The sequence below is a fragment of the Galendromus occidentalis genome, unplaced genomic scaffold, assembly GCF_000255335.2.
Source record: "Galendromus occidentalis unplaced genomic scaffold, Mocc_1.1 scf7180000077440, whole genome shotgun sequence".
Taxonomy (NCBI): domain Eukaryota; kingdom Metazoa; phylum Arthropoda; class Arachnida; order Mesostigmata; family Phytoseiidae; genus Galendromus; species Galendromus occidentalis.
In genome coordinates this window covers 891,548-914,030 of record NW_003805428.1, presented here as the reverse complement: position 1 = coordinate 914,030, position 22,483 = coordinate 891,548, and the positions used below count along the sequence as shown (strand labels likewise).

General features: G+C 52.4%; 1 protein-coding gene across 1 annotated transcript in view; it reads left to right on the top strand.

Annotated features, from left to right (window-relative positions):
• Positions 1-8,122: 8,122 nt before the first annotated feature.
• Positions 8,123-22,483, top strand: part of rdgC (retinal degeneration C) — a 64,295-nt gene continuing 49,934 nt past the window's right edge. The window contains exon 1 of the mRNA XM_018639494.2: positions 8,123-8,210. Coding sequence (XP_018495010.2) covers positions 8,123-8,210 — 88 coding nt within the window. The remainder of the gene's footprint in view (positions 8,211-22,483) is intronic.

Genomic DNA, 22,483 nt, shown 5'->3' with positions numbered 1-22,483 from the left:
ATTTTTCGAGTCGGCACCGGAGAGAACTTACGTGTCCCTGGTTTTCTTCGCCACCGGTTGGGAGTCGTCCGAACTAGACCCATGTTCCTCTTCATCTGAATCCACCCGTTTCGGGGAGAGCCGGGAGCGTTTCCTCGGAAACATCGCCTTGAAGATCTCCACAACTTTTCCGCGGAGTCTCAAGCGCAAGCTGGGAAAACCTATTTCCGTCGTAATTATCCCTGAAATTCAGACACATAAATACCCGATAGGCGCACATTGCTCCTCTTTCGCAAAGAGCGAGCTCCTTCCGCCCTGAACTCTGTCCTCGATCCAATCGTAGTATTCCGTCATCATACGAGCCCCCGGTACAGGGACAACAAGGAAGAATCTCTTCGTGACACCGCCATTGATCGAGTCGTGCCAGATTCACGAATAACTCACGGCCCCAGCTCGTTCGTCTGACTGCGGGACGTTCCCGAGTTCCACACGGAGCATTGTATCCTCGGATTGACTGGGAGTACTCGTTCTCTAAACACACGGGTCGGGATCATGGAGTACCCTCCGTGATTTATGTCGGGTTGAAATGTTCACGGTCGGCAACTCAATAGACCCCGTTCAGCTTGATCAATCGACGAAATATATCGCTTCCTTGAGCTCGTGGACTGAGCGTGTCAGGAAGGAAGAGGGATCGAGCTCATCAGAGTCGTTGCATCGCACGGCGAGGGAAGAAGCAACGCCTCGAATAGGTAAAATCTTCAGGTTTTCCTATTACCGCGTCTCACCTTAAAGGTCGCGCTGAACGACGTCGGTCACTGGGATAAAGCCCACGAGTTCGGATCCCCGGACATCTAACAGCTGCTCTCGATCGGGAGCCCCGACGTGATTCTGAGTTTCAACCGAGCTTCGAGACTCCCTCCTTCAGGATATCCGCGAATGAAACCTCGCGATACAGCCTCGACACACCGCACATGCGAATTTTGATGATCTGGAATTCCACCCTGCCGCACATTCTACATCCAACATAAAGCGCTCTGAATAGAGCCTTGCTCGGAGAAATGAACGCTCTTCGCTGAGTATACAAATGAGCGCTGCGTTCATTTAATATCTATGGGCCTCCTGTATTGTATTATAGATGGCGCAGTCGGGGCGTTTCTCATGCATTCAATCGCAGAGAATTCCGGGAACTTTTGAGACGATCCCAATGAAATGAGTAATGTCATTATGGTCCCTTCGAAATATTTTTCCAAGCTCTTGCATCTCAGGGGAAATATCGGCCCCCGAGAGACAGAAAATTCCGAGATCGAGGGTCCGAAGGCCTCGAGAGGCTCACGCGCGATCGATTCAGTGGAGCGCACATGCCTCCACGAGGGCTCTCACGGAGCGATTCTTCAGAGTACCAAAAAATCGCGACGTCGGCGTCGAGGACAGTACTCCATGGCGAGAGATGTTGCTCTCCTCGACCATGGAATTGTCCCCGAGCCTCAAAGTTCGAGTCCGTACTCTTGTCGAAGTCGGAACCGGGAGCTCATGAGAGCTCCTCGGATGTCTCCCCATCATTTTTGAATTTATCAGACCGAAGAGAATTCAAGCTCGGCTCTCTCGGGGTTATCTCCGCAGCATGGATTCCCACCGGGATTCGCTCACATGCCGAATTTCCAGCCTATTATTCTCGACAAGCATCGATTCCTCACGTGTGAGCTGGAGAATCCCCTGGGGAAAATTTCGACGAGAAATGTGTACAAATCTATGCTGAATCCAATCTCCGAACATCAAGGAATAGATTTTCGGGAATAATGAGAATGACCCGCTCATCCCTGGAGAGAAAATGCCAACCGAGTTCTCTTTGACGGACTGAGCGCCCGGGTCCCACGACGCACCGATATGCCAGTAACTCGGAACACACGAAATGCGGGAATGGCGCGAAAAAAACGCTGCCGCTTTATCTCTACGCAAAGCAGTGCCATCTGCCGTAGAATCAAGCCTGGCCTCCGGATCTCTTCGAATCAAGCTCGGACACCAAGAACGGAGGGATTCCGGTGGGGACGGGGTGAGAATGGATCGAAGACCAGTTGAGGTTCCCTTCGTAGACAGTATTGAGATAGTCGTCACACACAGACTCTCGCGAGGAAGAAGCATCAGCGCATCGAAGCTGATCGTCTTGAATATTCAGGGTCGGAGCGGGTGCGATTCTCTTCGTATTCAAGATCCTCCATCCGCGATCCCAATACTGACGGAATGGCTCGGATGATCTGCCTGGGAGTCGTGCTCGCTCCATAGTCAGAGGTCGGGGTCGTGTCGGAGATGACGCATATGAAGATCAATAGATACCATTACCATTAGCGCCAAGTTTCGAAGGCGTGTGCGCTGCAGGATTCCAGACGTCCGAACGCAAGGTTCCATCCCCTACGGAGATCTTCCGGAAAGCTCTCGAAGGGGATTCGCGAACATGGCTAGCGCAGGAGAAAATAGCCGAAGGCGACAATGTTCCGTGTATATTCTAATTGAAGGGCATGCCCGTTCGTTTCTCGACCATTCAAAACTCGCTCTTCCAGCAGCGACTGCCCGTCTATTTCCACTGTCCACCACCGAGGGAATTGACCGGCCACTCATGCTGGCATACTACATATATTGAACCAATCGGACAAGTACTACGAGCAGCCTGAATACTCACGCTCCGGAGAAGCGATAGGAGTTTCGCCCCCCACCCCGCGACTCGCCGACGTAAATTGGCCACCCCGAAAGTACCCGTTCATTAGAGACCACCCGTCTATTCGATCCTACCCCTGTAACCATCCCGTTTATCGGAGACTGTCCGTCCATCAGGATATTAATGGTGATACAATTTTTCTCGCGAAACCTGCTTATCCGTCTTAGGATGATTAGACGAGTTTCGGATCCCTTCCGGAGTCTCGACGAGGACGCGGCGCGCTAGTGAAGGGGTGCTTGCGCAATCACCGAATTTTCTAAACCGGATTATTATTTCTCCCGAGTTTTCGCTGGCGATTCTTCCTGTGCCCTGGGATTGGCCCTTCAACATTCGACCGGGGCTCTCGCTCTCTCGTTGAAGGACCTCAAGGAACCCTGAACTGATGCCTCTCTCTCCGAGGAGCGAGCTTCGGGGAGCTCGCTCGGTCAGAAGACATCGAGCGCGCTACACGATCGAGCGATCGCTCCGGGCATCAAAACACCATGAACTCGCAACGAGGGCATATTTCCACTCGGGTCTGGAAGGTCGCGAGTCCATTGTTGTAATCCAGCAGAACCTCATTGGCAGATCGTGTTCCGGAGGAGCATCCGGAAAATTGTTCCGCTGTAGTGTTCCTCTTGTTGAATATTTCTGTTCCCTCGTTCTGTTTCGGAAAATCGATTGTTGTTTTAGGGTCGTGGTCCGGGATTCTTTCTCGGATCCGTCCCCGAGCTCACTTCCCGATGCGGTGAGGAAGAGTTTGTGCGTCGCGGAACATGGCGAATTTCGTCGTGCGAAATCCCGCTATCGATAGGTCCTCCCTCCCATCCAATGGAATTTCTCCCATCCAAAGTGAAACCTCAATTAATGAACATTTCGGATGACGACTTTTTCCTCCGAAAATTTTTGCCCGGATAATAAATTTCATTGCGGTTAACGTACAAATTCCGTCTCCTCACCGGGAGTTTCCCCCTCATGGGGCGGGATTCGAACCTTCGATTCCATTTTATGATACGTCCCGTCAAATTGAAGGGCTTTAGAATCGGCAGGCAACAGCGGGACTGTACCGTCGACTCGCAGAAAAACGGCTCCGGATGTCGAGCTTCTCGCTTAGCGGAATGCCCTGAGCCGAGGTTCCACAGTATCATATTCCGATGAAGGAAGGACATTTTCAAGGTTTTTTGCGAGGTTTTCTGTCTCGTCTATGAGCCTCACCCGACCTGAAGATCGTTCGATCGTCCCGACTTTTACGAAGCCCAGCAACTAGCATCGTCCGACCTCGCTAAGCGGGAACGCAATCGAAATTCTCGCATAATTGCGGATCTATAGCGGAGTGCATCATCAGCTCTATCATATCATACTTTTCATAAGCTGTAGCTCCGAAGAGGCTCAGGAACGCCGCTGGTAACCGCGACGCGACGGCAGCCGGGATGGGATTTGTGTGTTCGGGAAATTCGGAGCAAGATTGTTAGGAGCAAGGGGGAGGCGTCCCTGGCGAAGAGAACGGCTTATATCTAGAGAGTCCTCTGTTTGCTCTGCCGCACCTTAGCAGGAAGCCTGGAATATTTCTGAGTGGACGAGCCGGAGTCGGTTTGTCTTCCCGTCCGTTTATCCGTCGCTTGATCAAACACCGCCCATCCGGCCCGTATTGGAATACGGCGGGCGGATTGTTTGAGCGGCGGCAGCTCAATATTGTAGGTCAATCTTGTCTTGCTTTATTTAATAAGAACGGCATTACAATAACATCAAGAGACCTTGTCCTCGAGTGCAGTTTTCATCACGCTCCATCACTACTTTATTGCTACCTCTTTTTGTCCCGTCGTCGGTGCGTTCAATTCTGCACCAGCTTTTTCCGCTGGCGTCGGAAGGGTCAAAGCCGATGGCTCGCGGCTCTCCCGATCATTCCGGAGATGACAAGTTTCCTCGCCAGAAAATACTCTCGGGGGGAGAGGGGGACGGCTGGAACGGATCCGGGGAGAAGCCGTTCGATCCTAGGTGATCCTTCAGCGTGACGAGCATACGGAATCACAAGTTGGAATTCGAGAGTTCCGCTCTCCCCGCTTTTCTCGTTATTGAATGAGAATTCGTCGGTCTGCGGTCCTGTCTCGATTTCGAGATGAAGCTGCTCACGGGAATTCGATGCTTGGCGCACCGAGGCTGCCATTCCTATATGAAAAAACGTTCACCGAGTCTCTCGAACAGCCCGCTGCCGGCGCTTTCGTACGACAAACTTCCTTCCCTTGCGAGAAGTGCTCCTCTCGCTTGTCCCAAATCGAATAGAGGTCCTCTCTGGCGACTCAGCCCCGTGGTAGAACAACGGCTGGGCAGTGCCAGCCGCCGACAGATCCCTCAGAAGCTTCCCTGTGCAGGAGTCGCACATTCTTCATGGCGGGAGTAAATGCAGCGATATCATTCTGAGAAATCCTCGTGCGGGGCAATCTCTTGCGAATGCTACAGAGTCACGGGCCCCGCTCACTCAGTCAGATTAATGGAGGCGACGCTCATACGCGGGAAGATCTTTCGAGGCTCGAGTCTGCGTCGGGTGGAAAACATAAAATTTGACGTCATGATTGACATTTCGACGAACAAGCTTCATCGACACGCGAGACTTATGGGGTGAGTGAAAGTTCCCTACAATCCTGATTTTCTGATCTTACGAATGAAATCGCTCGATTTTTGTTCATGGAAGACGCAATTCGGTGAGGTCCTCCATGATCAGGTCCCGACCGGTCGCACTCCGCCATTGTATCTTAGCTCGCATCGAGGCTCCGGGCAATCGAGTTCGCTCCGTCAGACATGGCTTTCTCCTTGGATTGGACAGCCGCTCTCATGTGCACGAATTCCGAGCGCGACTCCTTTCCGCAAGCAACGAAAATCCTGACGCAAGCCCTGGCTCTGCAGACGCGCACGGGCTTTCTTCTTTGAGGGGCCAACTCGAGCATCGGAGGGGGCATGACGACCATGCCTCAGAATTAGGTCTCCGTGGAGGATCCCGACATTCTCCGGCATGCCCATTGCGTAGCGATGAGTTTGGAAGAAGTAGGAAAAATTTCGAGGAGGACATTCATCCGCGGCCTAGGCCACGGCATCAAGAGAGTTCGCCCCAGGCTCCATGGACGCACGGTACAAGGCCCGTATCGCGAGAATCACCTCTCGCTCTAGCGACGTCCCCTCAGGAAGCCGCCGAGCAGGAGGCGGCCTTCCACGAAGTGAAAATAATTCCGCACACGGAGCGCTACACGCACGCGCGAATCGCTCGTGATTCTCCTAGATAAGGTGATGCTGCTCGGACAAGCGGAGTTGCTGGCCCAAGGTTCACACGGAAGCGGGACCACGAACAGCGAAGATACTACCCGGAGCTGCTTCTCGAGATGATGTCTAAGTCAGCGTGTAAGACGAAGCCTCTCCGTGGGAAGCATCGCCCGCGTGGAGAACGGTGAAAGACCCAGGTCCTCAGAGCTTGATTCTCGAGCTTCGTTCGGAGAATCACGGTATCTTGTGCAATTTGTGAACACAGTCCGACGGGGCCCGACTTCGATATCTCGGCCAAGGACCTGAATTCATTCAGATAGCGGGTAATCTCATCTTCGTTCAGTTTCTTCGTTAGGACGTAGGCAGAGGAAGTCTCTCGAGAATGCGACGCGGAATATTCGCGAAAGAGGATCGAATTAGCGGGCATGGCGGAAGGAGCAGCTGGCGCTTCTGCATGGTATTCGGTGGGAATATCGAGAGATGGATGAAGCTCGGCAGCGCGGAATCGGTCGCGGAGAAAACGGGATACCCTATTTAAAGAGCCATCCTATCCATACATTGTTGCCTCATGAGAATATCGAGACACACAAAGAGAAGTGACATTCAGTAGAAAAAGGCGCTGGGTGACACAATCGAAGCATGTAAGCTGCTGGAAGTATTGCCAACGTCGTCGGTCGTATGATTCGATGTTCGTAGCTTCACGCTGAGAATAGATATCCAGGGCCCCGCTGCCTCAGCTCGCTAGAAAGGTCATAAGGAACCCGGGCCCGCGCTCCGTTCCGCTGACTGAGATGCACAGTCGAGCGCGGTCTTTACAAGTTTCCGCAGACATGATTGATCAGCGAGTCGTATGCAAACTAATTTCATTCGGCATGAGTGAATTCTTATATTAATTTTCGATTCGTGCTCTTTCCGAACCCCCATCGAAATCTTCAGTCATGCAATTCCATAACTGTGGGCTCGATTATCCTTCGATCGTTTCATATCGAGATCGCCCTCACCGCTTACGATCCGCTGGTCTATGATGAGCTACCGGTAGATCGGTCATCGTGGATCACATTGCGCTGTTTGAGAGTGGTTAGTGACTGTTGATTAATAGATGCGTACCGCATAGCACAGAGGCTCGAACTAAAGCGGGAGAATGTCTGTGAATTCGAGCGAACTGAGCAGAATAAAAAAAAGTGAGGTCCGCCGCGCCGACTTGGAAGCAAATTCTCCCGAAGCCCTCACTACAGTCCACGCGGCCCGTCGGCGGCTCTCGTGACGTAGCCAGCCTCAGGGCTCAGCAGACAGCACGAGATCCACTCCATTCACGACCGCAGGTCGCCCGAATGCTTGAAGTCTGTCAAATGAACGTGTCCCTTCGGGAAACAAACGGGGTGTTAGCACGACCAAGTGGGAAAGTACAACAGGCAACGAGTCCAGACTGATTCTCTTTCCCAAAAAGAGGAAAGGGAACTCTGCTTGCTCACTGGATGGTGAGCCAACTAGCGAACGTAGCTCGCCTCGCAAGTCGTTGGGAAAGGCGTGGAGAAAGAGACACAACTGATCGTGGCGCGACCCGAGCGCGCAGGCCGGTCTGGGAATCAGCAAAGCCATGTGACTTCTGTCAACAACTGAACGCCTGCTTGGGTGCGCGCGAAGTTCGGGAAGCGATGGATATTTCGGAACCATGACTGCAGCGCGCCGTCATCAGAGTGCCAAGTGTTCCCTGAGTTTTCTCTCCGGTGGGACTTGTGGGCCTTGTTCGAGTCCAAGCTGATGAGAGTTGACCCTGAGTTGTCACTCAAGGCCCTCGGCGATTTTCGCTCCGAAGGGACCGCTTGATTCCCTGATTTCCGCGCTCCTGAGGTTGCGTGGGATCCAGAACGCGGTTCAGGAGTCAATCAACTCGACGACAAGCGACCGAACAAGCGAAGCTCGTCCGACACATTGATTCCCACCGAACGAGAGCTGACAAGTGTCAAGAGCGCGTTATCCGCCAGACACCGACACCGAACTAGTGAAGCGGAGCGTGAGCCAGTGATAAATTCTGCACGAGTGTATGCTGCCTCTCCAGACCGAAGTTCGTCATGACTAGGATTTACTGTTCAGATTCCGCGGAGTGGAGGATCGAACCATGAGAATTCAGGAGTTGTGGCCCTAGAATCCTCGACTAGGAAAAAAAGAACACCACGCCGATAATCGACGAGCAGCAACACTATGGGCTGCACCGGAACAAAGCATCTCTTCATGAAGAAGGAATGCAAAGCCCTTCAGAAGAAGGACGTAATGGGCAGCGCTGAGAGAGGTGAGTACCTTGTCAAGGATGGGAACCTACGAGACCATGGATGTACGAGTTCTGCGGCGTACGACAAGCGTCGAACGGAGTGGAAGTCTTCCTGCGCTTGTCTATCCAGTGTTTGCCCCTTCGGCAGCTTCTGTCGCCTTTCGGATGTGTCTCAGAATAGATCTCCGGTGTCCGAATCTGTTCCAGCGGTCGGACCTACACACTGTATTGGCGTCCGGACGAATGGACATGCCTACTCGTCGAATGGGAACCTAGACAGCCGAAGTACGAAAGTAGGAATAGCTCAGCTGATTGAGGCCGGCCGGCTTGAGAGTGCGTGAATGGTCAAGTTGAGCGACCGACCGACGGACGGACGGACAGACGGACGGACTGGCTGCTGTCTCTATTCAAGATACGCGCGGAAGTCTTTTGTTTGCATGTCTGCCACTCAGTCGGACCAGGCCAGGCAAGCCACTCTAAACAGTCGGTCGGTCGTTCAGGCTGACGGTTAGCGTCGGCGGCGCTCTTCACGCAGAAAAGCAAGAAACAAGACGTTTCACGTCATTCGATTTTCACCGCAGCCTCTCAAACGATTCCAGCGTTCAGATACTAAGTCCTACTTGAAACAACTGTATATGAAAGAGGAAATGCGAGTCAGTCAGCCAGCCAGCCAGCCAGTCGGTTTGTTTAGTTGCTTCCTTGCGTGCTACCTTGGCACCTGCTCCTCAGCTCTAGCCGCTCGTTCGATGAAATTGGCTCTTGCCAGGCTGCATCTTCTCATTCTATAGCTTCTTGGCCGGCAAACGCGTCCGAGGGCGCCTGGCTGTAGTAGACGACTCGTCCGGGAGTAGGTGAGCCCTTCTGGCGACTATGTACAATGCAATCCGGCGAGCAGAATCGCCGCAATCTCTATTGACAGCAGCCGGTCGTCAAAAGCTCAACTTTATCTTTATGGGTCGGAATCGGACGTCTCACGTTTCTGTATTTACATAAGTGTCAGTGCGGAAGCGAATGTCAGTCGGATCGCCAAACATTTTGTTTTCGGACATCCATCTCGATGCCGTCCCAAACGGTCTGTATCTCGGCCATCGAACGCATCGAGAACAAGTAAGTCCTTCTGGTGAGACTCCGTTTTCCCGCTGACGGCGCGCGTGGCTCTCGACTCGTTCTGTATCATTGGAAAAACTCTTTTCTTTTTCACCGAAGGAGAGTTTATTGTCCCGACCGATGAGGATTTTCATCTTGGGACAACTGAATTTTTCGATCGGGATCACAAAGCCGAATCTTCCTTCTCGCTCTGATCCGCTCTCCTGACGTTGTTCGTGACCGTTTGTCCAACGTTAGCAATAAAACCGAGCCCCGTTGTTCATAGCCCTCACACAGACATTGGAAATATCTTGACGATCGAGCGGACTGAACGTCGATGATCTAAACTTTTTGCGGCGGCTCGCGGTTCGAGCCGCTCGCGGCACTTTCGCCAATGGCTTACCCCGTTGGGCCTCGGGCGTTTTGACGAAACCTGGGCGTCGTCAAGGTGGCGGCCGTGTCGTCGTCCTTCCGAAGGGAAAGGAAGCCGCGATTTCACCCCGCGAACGATCGTAACAGTCCAAAATGAATTATCGCATTCGAGCAACCGGCGGCCCGGGCAATTTTCGCGAACTTGAGCATCTTCACGTTGTTATACGGCATGCCGATTCGCCACATTTGTTTTTCAAAAAGAAAAAGCAAGAAGCTAATAATGTTATAGAAATGACCGTGGAATCACGTGGAAACGTTTAACGAAGATTTTTTCCGGCGAGCGGTCGGCTTGCCAAGGTGTCAAATGATGGCAAATAGACCTCTCCCTCTATCGGCCACTGTTTGATGGAATTGGGGTTAGTTTTCATGAAGGCTTGTTTAGAGCCCACTGATTGCCCGACGGGGCTGCGATATTCAATCATTCTTCGAGAGAAGGCATTTCCGTGGTTCGAAGGCATCGATACTTCGCTCGGCATAACCATCAAAAACTGCGCCAGCAATCGAGTTTCGGGAGTTTTTCTGCTTCACGAATCTGGAGTCGAAAGCCGCACCTATCTACCCATTGTAGTCCTTGAGCTGCCGAAGTAGGGAGTCCTTTCGGACTCTCACTGCGGCTTCCTCGACGAATCCGCTAAGATACGACGATTGGTGAATGTTGTTGGTCTTCAGTTCGGCATAGTATAGCGCGTAGTCGTTATCATCTAGGGAACGCGGTAGACTCCTAGCCATACTTTTCTCAACTGTTCCTGAGTGTAGATTCTTGAAATTACATTTGTGTCCTCATCGGGGGAAAACATCAGCCGAGTGTTGTGCAATGGAGGCCTTGACAATCGTCAAATGTCGCAGAAAGCGGAGTTTCTCATCAACGTTACAAGCATGACAGTACACGTTTCGGAGGAAGACACGCCGGAATCGCAGAGTTTCGCGTTCCCATGCAGCAGTGTATCGTGTGTAAGGATATCGGATGATTCCGTCATTATGATGGAATTCAGATCTCACTGTGAAGATTCGATCGCGACCGCGGCATTTCTGACAACGGTGACCTCCGGAGCTGAACTCGACTCTTGATGAGTCGTCTCATCTATAGTTGATAAGCTCGATTCGCCTCAAGTGAGAAGAACAACTTGGTCTTCCGCGAAACCTGGACTGATGGATCCGAGAGTTCCTAAATCTTTTATCGAGCGGTGGGGTAGAATTCTAGATGGAGAAAATGTTCCCCCATGCTCCGCTCAATCACTTTGAAACTCCGCAAAATAGACCTCTGATATGGGAGTCGTTGGCTCCGACGAGCTCGGAATCACATCCGATGAACGGGAAAGTTTCGAGGAAAATTGTATACTCCTTGGTACGCGGTCCACCTCGGAGAAAATCCGCCGGTGGTCGTGAGTGCCGATCGTTCAGACCCGCCCGGCCACCCTCCAGACTACCATTGAAATCCGGTCGGAAAGTATCGGCATATCAATATTACTAGTAGGGGGGGGGACTGTGTGTGACGTCGAAGAGCAGCAACAGCGTGACGAATACCACCGCGCCAGTCGGAACGTGAAGCGACAGATCGAATGACTTGAGCTGAGCGTTGGAAGCGTCATCTTTACCAAATCTATTGACGCCACGCCAGACGCATTCCAAAGCAAGTTGACATTCGATGCCTGGGAGACAGACGTTCGAATAGGCGAGCAGGCGTAGCGCTATTGCGGCAACGTTTGCCTAATTTATTTTTTTCTCTTTCGCAACTCGGTGAATTTCTAGATGAGTATGAGCCTAGTCTAAATTTCCTTTGCATCTTGCTCTCGTTGAATTTCCTCGGCTGAATTTATCTCTGAAATTGATGAGCCCAGTCGGTTGTCAGAACACACCGCAGAGTGGCCCATAATAGGCGCTTCCGTAAACAGAACCGATCTTCATTCGGAGAATCCGGCGCGTCGCGATGTGAAGTCGAGTCCGATGCGCGATTTGAAAAAACGAGCGCCGATCATCTCTTCTTGGATGTCGCTCGGAGAGTTATCTTATGTCCGAGGGCGGACCCATTCGTTCCTAGGCCGGACAGACTTATCGAGCACGTCCGAAGCGATGTCCGAGCCGTGCCGTTCGTTCACTGGACCAGCGCGATAACGAATACGACTCGGCGCGGGAAGACTTGGAAGTTTGCAAATTATTGACTCGAGACTCGAGACTCGAATCATCGTCGTTGTTGTCGCCGCCGCCGCCTTCGTTTTCTCCGACTTCTTACCCGACTCCTTGATTGGGAAGAAAGTACGAGCTGTGAATTTCACTGCGACGTGCAAGTCAAAAGTCAGAGTCATCCCACGAAAGCTGGAACGACGAGACGACTCATCCGGATCGTGCGATCTAGCCCAATCGCGCAATACCTCGACGAGCAGTCACGTGATACCTAGAAACAGATATTACCTAGTACATACAAGCGGCAGCCGTCGCTGCCACGGTGCGGCTGTTCGCCAGAGCCCGGTGTTGATTTGTTCGATTCGATGTTCGAAGCCAGGTTTCAGACTCGAGACTGCTTCCAAGCTCTAAGAGGGTTCCCGATCTATTTCTCGTTGCGGGAGGTCTTCTCAGCGGGCCAGATCGAATGATGAACGGCTCAATCGATGATAATTTACGCCTCACCACGCGTGGATCGAATAATAATAATAATCATTATTTCTATCCGATTTTTGAACTGCAAACGTCTGATTGTTCGCTCGATAACGGCAAAGACAATTCATTTCGCCAAACGTGTTTGCTCGACCTTCGACTATCCAGGAAGGCGCTCGGGTCTCAGGTGGGATAAACAGGCGCGGGAGCTCAATCAAGTTGAGTAGTCGACAACATCGATCGGCATCGCTTCACCTGGCGTATCTGTTCGTGTGTGCATGCTCAAATGCCTGGAAGACATTCAAAGCCGCGGCTGACTGAGTTTGTGAGGCGAGAATGCGTTGACTGTCGCATCTTGCAACGCGCTCATCACAGATTCGGAGAGCTGATGCTTGCCTGACTGAGACGGTACTCGAACTGAGTAAGCCACGCAGCGCAGTTTGAACAGATGACAACGAGAGGAAAATCCGAGAGCCGATGCCGTCGACCCGAGACGAATTTACTTGAATGAGGCTCTTCCTGGCAGCCTTCTGACATCGTTCGAGAGGAAACGGTCGGATAAACAGAGAGGACCGACCGACCGATGGACGAGCGCACTGACAGACAACAGGGTGTCCTTCATAAAGTGCGGAACGCTGCGGCATGTTCTATCCGCCTCGCGTATCGGGAAGCTTGCTAAACAGTGGAAGCGGTATTTGATGCAGGGAGAGTCGATGCGGTCGCCGGTCTAGCGTCAACATACGAATGGATTAAGAAGCGGGCACCTGTGTTCAAATTGAACGACTTCGGAAAACCGTACATCGAGCTCACTCCCCCACACTCAGCGATCATCAGCGATTTTTTAAGCTTGAGACAGGGAGGAAAGGTTCACTCGCTCGACCGCTGATGTTCTCTTCATCGTCGCGTCGTCGGGTAAGAGCTCCACTGATATATGAGCATGCTCTGAGCAGACCTGACGCTGGTCCGTGTGGTTTGGGAAATTCTAGCATGGGTCAGCGTGTTGGTAAGCGGGCATATTTGTTGGTCGAGAAGCCTGTCCGCCGTCCGGATTCCGAGTCTGTCGAAGAGCAAGTCTGCCACTTAGTTTGGCGAAAAGCTTTCAGATACATCAGCGAGCTTGGAGAAGTGAGGCCTACTGGACGAGGGGGTTTGCCAATAAACAGAAATCTGGTGAGCGGGAACTTGTGCTTGGTCGAGGCGGCTCTGATGGCGAAGACGCTCTGGCTTTCCGGGGTAATGCAGCGGGGTCTGCTGCCATCAATGAGGCCGAGAGTTCGAATTGAGGGTCGACACCGATCAGCTCCGGAATATTTACCCGTACATATTCAGGTCGACTCACGTAAGGGGCTTGGAACGGACTGAACGGTCACAACGTAGACGGCTGAAGCAAACTCTAAAAGCGAAATCGGAGATAATCCCAATCCCACCCAGTAACTCCCTCCGCGGCTTCCTGATCCTTACACAGAAGCGTATTTTCCGCACATTCCCATGGTACCGACGCGACATGCCCGCGAAAATCCCTGAAACTGTCCTGGAGCGAGAAAATCATCCGCGGGAACGTCCCTACGTCTTGGAGAAACGTCATCCTCGGAGAGCTCATAGCGTACGGTTTCGAGAGATTGTGATGCTCAAGTGACCGAGTCAAGTATTGTCCTTGAGACGTCCGCCACGAGTGGCGTAGAATTGTGGTAGGGAGAGCCGCTTCCATGCGCATTGTCCTGATCCGCAGTTTAGCGGAGTCCTGCTGCTTTCAATTATCGTCCGGTCATTATAATGATCGCTCAGCGGAGGAATCAGGACTACGATAGCTCGACACGACTTGCCGCCGATCCGGGGTTCTCACTGGAAAGCTGTAGTGACACGTCAATCCTCAGAAACTTTGTTTATATCTGTGGAGGATGTCGAAGGGAGCCGAGGATGAACTTTACGACGTTCGCTTCTGAAATGTCAAACCAGAAGGACATTTCCTACGGACCTGCAGATATCACACTCAAGGAATGCGTCACACGCTCACTCAGAACTTTTATGATCTCGTTATCTTCGTATCAAGAACTTACTCCGTAGTCGGTCCACAGCTCCGAAACTTCGAAAATAAGCAAGATCATATTCGCTTACTTCTCTCCCGTGAGAGCGGACGAGTATTCGATGTCTGCGGTGGTCTCGACCAGACTGCGGGAGGGGAATCGAACGAGTTTGGTGAAATTCCATCAAGTTTTTCTTCCATCCTCCTGATCCGGGTCTTGACAGGTTCCCAGCGCGAGCCCGTGAGTCGTGCAGGGGAGTAGCTGTCTGATTTGTTATTCATGGGGCCCGAAGGCGTCAGCTTCGGAATTTCTCAGCCGGACTCCGGAAAGCAAGTGAACAGCTGCCGGACTCCGTAGCAGATCGTCCACGACGTACCTACACTTTCGGTGTCGTTGTAGTTCCCGATGCCGTTGTCGTCATCGGTCTCCCGAAAAATTCCGGAAAGCTGGAATGTCCGTTCAAACGAGCGAGGGAGGAACTACTCGAGATACTCGTAGAAATGACGTGCTCCGCATCTTCAACCTGCAACTCCCGATGCTGAGAGCGAGGATTCGAACGTGCCGATTGAATTCCCTCAGCGCCTCTAACGACTGTAACGAGGCCTGGGCGCACGCGCTCACCCCGCCGTTCCGACTTCAGAAACTGTCTCACTATTCCGACTTGTGTCGATCGTTATCCCGTACTTCAGGAGGTCTTCGAAACGAGCTCGGCGTGCTTTCCAATAGTTCGTATGAATCGTTGATCCGCGTGCGGAGAATCGGGCGATCTTCATTGTTTCCGACCTGGGAGGCGGAAAAAAGTTCGCGGCTCGAATCGCTACTCGCGGCTCCAACCTCAAATATTTTCGGAAGAGACCCGGATCGGAGTGCTCCGGCCGCTCCGCTCGGTCTGATCATCAGCCAAAAGCGTAAGTTGAGGGGCTCTCGCTGTGTTCTTCGACCGAACCGTGTCTCTCGCGATGGTTCGGGCGCTTATTGTCTCCTAGGGCTCGCGAGCAACAGCGAAGGGGAAAACCGTTCCGGCATCGACCGATTCCATGATGCAAATCCCTCCGCTGTACTCTACTTATAATACAAACTTCACTCTGAGGATCGATCATAATGATTCTCTAAAAAAGCGGAACAGCATGAAAAGAATCCAGCAAAATAACTCCATCAGGAACCATCTCGGGCACAGTTGCGCGGAGAACGATCAGAGGGGGGCGGGGGTTTTTTTCGCAGCAGAAGTATCTGCCGTTCACGAGGCAGAAGCGGATTGGAACTGCAATCGGGAAGTCAACACTGGAATTCTGATCCGCTTTCTTCTGACAGCTAGCACCTTGTAGAGGCTGCCGGAGAGGGAATCAATCGACGGAATCTCTCAAAGAGCCGTCGTTTGACAGAGGCTCCTTGCGCCGAGGGAGCTCTCATCACACACTTCGGTGTCTTTCGGAGAAGTTGTATCATCCAGTTAGACGAGCTTCGGCAAAGGTCGCCCATCCGCACCTTGGCTCGCTCCTTCGCTTGTTTGTTCATCCCTCCAGCGATCGATCGAAGCGGACAAGCTGGGGAACAGCTAACGAAATCCTTCACCGGCATCAGCGGCGTCGGCCGCAACGCTTCGTGACCTTCAGCAGTCCCAGCGTCAATCACGTGTACGTTTAATTTGGACATCGGTCAGCCGGTTAGTCGGCTCTGACAGCGGCGGATTTTGTTGTGTTCGATACTGAAATAGTTTTTCGGGTCGGTCCGAATCGGGAAGGAGCGAATTAATGCGTCCGACGGCCTCTTCAGGCTTGAATTTGTCTGGTTTCCGGACGCGGACGAATTCGCGATTCTCCCCGTTTTGCCCCCGTCCACGGCGAGCGCTACCGGTCTCCCTTATTCCAGCGGAACGATTGAGCGGAGGCAGAAGAAATCTGAGCGAGATGACCACATCAGTTTGGCCGTCGAATATATACGATTTTAGCTGCGGCTCAGTGGCAATCTTTGCTGTTTCCTCATTCAAAAGTTTTCCAAGATTCAGATTATGGGAGGGCCGTCAGTTGTCAGCTCCGACTCTTCTGAGGGAAGACTGAGAAAATCGTTCGAGAACAGAAGCATCACTCCGCGATGAAGAAAATATTCTTCTGGGAAAATTCCGGCGCCTTCCACGAGCACTCTGTCGAAGTGCATCAAGGACGCGCTTCATCATTGTGGAGGGGAATTCTGAAGCGATTGTTCTTTCCCAATAAGAAAATTCACATGATCTTCGACGGAGCCGCCCCGTAGAGTTTCACAACCGCGTACGTACGACGGATTGTCGGCGAGCCATGCGCTGCGTGCGCGAAACGTTTCGCTTTACCACTCGGCTCTGAGGGGGGGGGGGCTCGCTCTCACTCTGACAGCTCTACTCCATGAACTCCGATCCGCGAAATGACGCTGCTTGTCCGCGGGACGGCATGCCTGGTCAGACTTCCATCTGGGGTTTGTGGAGTAGGGGTTCGATACCCGCGAATGCGAGATCCGCAGAGCTGATCCACGTGGAGACACTTGCACTCTGGGTCCGTCCGCGAAAGCAATACCTCGACTGGTTGTCCGAGATTTCCGAGTTGTGGTGTGTGATCCATCCCTGAAAAATTCTGCTCGAAAACCCTGACGGAAACTTTTTCCAATATCTGTTAAGCGACGGAGATTTTGACGCCAAAGAGCAGGTTCGAGCCGCGAAACAGGAACTCGGAGCTTGTAACATGTGAAAATCACTTCTGGGGTCAGGAATCTACGATTGGGATCCTATCACTTGGAAGCGGATTTGTGTCCTCCAGGCCATTAAGTTGTCTTCTCTCAAGGGGTTTCTGGATGAATTTTTCTCCGAGAAACTCCCAATTCTAAGCCACGACGACATCGGCTGCTGAAAATCTGCTCCGGCGTATAATCGGGCACAGAACGAATAGGACAAAATGCCGAATAGATTCATACAGGCATTCTGTGCGTTTTTCACATCACGCGAAGGCGGGAGCGTCTTCTGCCATCGGCTTTGCGCGGTTCCGTCGCTCTTTCTCGGAACGAGTCGCTGTCAATCATGCGACGACTCAACAACGATCGAGGGAGCTTTGAATAATTTCCACCCAGTCGTGGACTTCGGGCTTCTGCTACGCTCAGGGAATCGCGAACCCTCCTTCTGCTGCCTGAACAAAATCTGAATCCGAAATTAAGCGAGACAAACCAGATTCATTCCGGGGTCTTAGAGATCTGGAGTTCTCGGCAATGTGACCCGCGTTGAACAGTTCGCTCTGCTGAATCAGAATTCGTGCGAATGCGAGTGACGGCCGTCTGAGTGGGATAAAACGGAATCTCGTTCGTGGGCTCTATCTACGTTCCGCTGTCTTTGCCTCCCTTCCCGGAGCTGCCGCGCGAAGCATATGAGTATTTGTTTGTCAAGTACGACGCTTGTCCGGCAATCTTTCAATCACCGCGAATGATGAAATTCCAGCCTGGAAAGACTTGCGAAGGGCGCGACGGAGCAGACACACGCTGAAAGGAGCTCCAGCCTTGATGGAACGGAGCCCACACCGGAAACGCGAGCTCGGATGACGCAGAAACGAACGTGAATCAAGGAAGTGACGCCGGCCGTGCAGGAATGAACATCTGTCCCGAGTGGTGCTGAATCTATTCGTGAACAGCAGCTGACTGTCTGTCTGTCAGTCTCCCTTCCCTCAGTCTGTCTGAGTGAGCTTTGCCGAAAATCTAATCTGTCAATTGCTTCCCTCGTCCAATATGGGTCTACGTTCTGTTCTCCCTCTGAACTCGCTTCCGCCGCGTTGTCAGACAGATTGTGTTCTCCTGTCCCTCTTGTCGGGAGCGGAATACCTCTCCTGTTGCTCTCCCAGGTCCGGTGCAACTTCACTCGAGTCGAGCAGCCGGACCTAACATCTCTTGTCGGAAAGCTAATCATGACAAGTGCGGGCAGCGGAGGATTGTAGAGCCAGAGGAGCCAAGTCTCAGCACGTGCAGCTCGCTCGAGGAACAAATATTAAAAAGGTGTCCGCTCGCTTGGTAGCAATTCCGTCCGGGGCTCAAACCCTCACCGTCCCGAATGTTTTCCTCCGAGGGTTCGTGCCTTCGGAATGAATCCTGCTCAGGAATCCTCGCAGCTATTCGGAGCGGGAACGGAGCTCGCTGTTGCAGGAGCGCCTGGGCCTCTCGCGAGACGAGAGCAAGCATGACGACGGATTGAATCGTAAGCGAAAGGTGAGGGATTCCGCGCGCGCGAGCTTCCCATCGAAGGAGTTATGCAGATGTTGCTGCGGAAAATCCATAACATCGCACGTTGAAAAGATCACTCGAATACCCTTTGGAAGTACATAGTACCGGAGACGGGAGATTGGACCCCGTCCATGCGATCTGAGTTTAGCGCTCTATCCTGCAAACTTTGAGGAACTGGAGCCCATCAGTCTCACTCATCAGAGTACTCAGTTCTCAAGGGAGACCGGGAACGAATCCCTTACTGCGAGGAACTGGCTGAAGGGGGAAGGGAATCCGCTTTACCCCCGATAGGAAGCGATTTCGCCCACGGATGGCAATTTCCACGGCCCTTATACATACTATGTTCTATGCCACCATTTGGTCGATTCGACGCCTCTCAATAATGACGCTGGCCGAGCCACTAGCAGCCAAGTGGAAATCAGGAGAGCGTGAGCGGGGGAATTCTTTTTCCTCGCTCTGCAAGGAGCAAATCGCAGATTCCAGATTTAGAACGCTTCGGCAGCAGGCTCGTGTTGACTGCCGATAGGCTGGTGGCCCGACTGGTAGCGAGCTGCTCTTTTGAGAAGACGCCTCGGAACGACGAAATAGGATTGTAGGCTTTGGAGCAAGTTTGGCGATTCCTTTTACCAAGCCGATATCAAGCCTGAATTTTCATTGCTATGGCAGCGTTTCCGAGAGCCGGCTAGGCCCCGCGAATCCTTTGTTAGAGCTCCGAGGAGCCATTGATTCCAGTGACAGGCAGGGAGTCTAAAGAAATTTGTTTTTTTCTCGGTCGCTCGACGGAGATTGCTCAACCTCGCGAGCACAGCGGAACGATGCTCGAGTTTTTACCCGACGCATGCCCTGTGCTGCCCCGGCCTCCGATGTTGATTTTCATGTCTTGGAAAGTGTTGTACGAGCGTAAAAATGGAGTCCGACTCGATTTGCGGCTCCTTAAAACACTCTAGCCGACTAAGGCAGCAGCGTTCGGAGCGGGGAAACCTCAATGGATTCGCCGGTGAGATATTTTCGTTGGAGGAGTTCTCATACAGCTCACCGGGAGCAATTATCGTCCCCGGGAGGCGAGTGGCGAAGGCATCTGTACACACGTAGCCCCTCGATTAAGGTCGAATGATGCGGGCTTTTCATTCGATTCGTTCCTCGGAGCTCCATTCTTCCGACTATGCTCGTCGACCGAAGAGCATTCTCTCGACGAGGATTTCCTCGAGGATGGATGTCATACGGGAGAATCGGCATTGTTCTCGGCTTATCACAGAAAGCCCTCGGAGCAAGCAGGTAGCCCTTCTCGGGGAAATTTCCATCGCAAACTCGTTGAGGAAGCTCCCGGGACAGAGCGCCCGCCAGAAAAGCAGGCTGGCTCTAATTTAAGACCTCATCTCCTCAGCGTCAAAGAACCAGCCGCTGAACGCCGAGAAGACGAGCGAGAAACTGAGGCTGGTAGTCTCGCCCGGAGCGGGGCTCCCAGTCAGTAGCCGCTATTCGGAAAGGATATTCCGGGCCCGTCGATGTTATTCCGGACTGAGTGAGATTTCCTACACCGATCGAGAGGCCAAGCCACGAGTCGGCCCCGGAGTGCAAACCAACTGGATATAAATTCATCTCCGAAGTCGAAACCCCCGAGACTAGCAGGTAGAAGTAGATAGATACATAGTCGTTCCGCGGATCGGGACTGACTGACGAGAGGCTGAAAAGTTGCTAGAAGTTGGAATCCTCGGCTCTGTGATGCAGGAAAAAGGTAACAGGCTCACGGTCGGTGCCTTTGACGAGGTTAGCTTATGCCTTCATCCGCTCCTCGCGATATGCTTTCCAACGCTTCCCATCACTCACTGTCGTGTAGACTTTTTGCTTCGACTCTGAAATCCGCCGCCTCATCTTCCGCAAGCCTGACCAACACGCGGATAGATAGATGGATAGATCGCCTAGCCGCCCGTGCCTGTCGCCGTTCGTATTCTGGAGTTTCCCTCTTCTCCCCTCAACCGGCTCCAGAGGGACAATCAACGCGGAGATTTACGGGAGTGGATCCATGAAAAATTCATTAGGCCGTTCTTCCGAGCTCGGCTGTCCACGGCTCGCGGCTTTTTTCGATTCAAGAATAAATTTCGAATCCGAAGCGCCGCAAAAGCCGCTGACCATGCCCGAAAGTTCCCGATACGACATTCGAGAATCCGAATCGGACTCATTTCACTGTTACGTTCGCTTGGACTCGTCGGTGTCGTATGAGGGTTTTCTCCTGTCATATTTGGCTCCAGGGAATTCCCGCTCATTGCTTCCGAACACGTAGCATAGCGGAGCTCCCTGGATTGGATTTGCTCTCCCCGAGTCTCGGTCGGTAGTGTTTCCGATTCGATCTGCACTTGTCTCTGTCCGTTTATTTTTTTTCGATGGAAACGATCCCAGTCTGAAATATCTCCTCTGAATTCGTTGTGGAGTTGACGGACGCGGCTGATCGCGTCTGCAGAACAGGTGGATCGCTCTCGACCAGCAAGCATCGAGCTCGACGTGCAAGGAGACTGATACTGGTTAAGGTCGGCGTGCAAAGGGGAGCGTGCATCATGCAAGCGAGCTTGCGAGCATCGTCCATTGGCTGCTGCTCGAGATCGCATGCTCGCTCCGTCGAGCTATTAATAATTCGTTCGTTGAAACATTTGACAAACCGCTGCAGCAGAAGTTCGCAACCGAGGGGATGGCGGCAGCCTGGATCGTTGAACTTCAACGGGAATCCCCAACAACAAGTGGCGGAAGTCCCACGGTTTGCTTGATCCGGCGCAGAAGACGACGACGACGTCGACTCCGAAGTCTCATCCGTATCCGTGAACACGCTCCAACTATTTTGGTTGATATCAACGTCTCCCGGTTCGATTAAAAGTTGGAGACGTGGTAGGTGCTCATTAATGTTCGAGCGATTCGACTTCATGCGAGCTCGGCCGCACACGGATCGACACAAGATGCTCTCGAGGTCCTTCGACGGGAACTTCCCGAGGGTACGCGACCATCTGTCCGATGTGTTTCCAGCGTCTCCTATGTCGACAGTCTATTTTGGTTTAAGGCGACAGGCTGCATGGAGCGAACTAGTGTAGCTCAGCCAACGAGACGAGATAGATGAAGCTTCTGTGGGATTGAAGCCCGCGTGGCCATGAATGTGGGAAGCGGTAGAGGGGGAAGGGGAGGAAAGTGGGGGCACGAGTGAGTGAACGATCAAGAGAAGAAGGATCCACCGAGAAAGTCACTCTCGCGACTACCGCTGCTTCTGGTGGGGCTAATTTCCGGTTGGAACTTAAATGTTCACAAAGAGAAGTCGGAGCACGTTGCTCCGTCTTATATGTAGACCTCTTCTGCGACGAAGCGGGCAAGTGGCGCTCTCAAGTGCATGCTCTGCCGCTTTTTACTTCCGTTTGCATCGTTCGCACTGTCGTTCTCTTCGGTCCCTAATCGAGCAGGACACATCGGCCTCTTCGGTAGTTTTTCTCACAATGCCCGTTTTTCCACAACGCAGACTCGTGGCTTCCAGAGACAACACGCTCTGTCACTGTCGCAAAAAATGCTGTCTCTCGCCGCGCTTGGCGGTGATCAATCAATGGCATCGATTAATTATTATTGACTTGTGACAGTCGTCGAGCGTGTTCCGCTAAGCGTCTGATTATTCGTCGTGATTATTCCGTCCGACAGAATGGAAGCATAGAACATTGAACTAGTTCTAATTTCCGAGCTCTCGCTAATGTACCCGAACGACTGTCGCTCCGTCAGTCTGTGAGCTATGTACATTCTTCGACTTTAGTCGAGGCTCCGTTCCGAATAAAACAGTAGATTTCCAAGATCGTGTTTTCGCATCGCTCCGACGACCACAGAGATTGACTCATGGAGCAAGCGTTCGGCTCGTCCATATTCAGCTGTGACAGTCACTTGTTATTGATTAATTCACCGACGGTATTTCGTAGC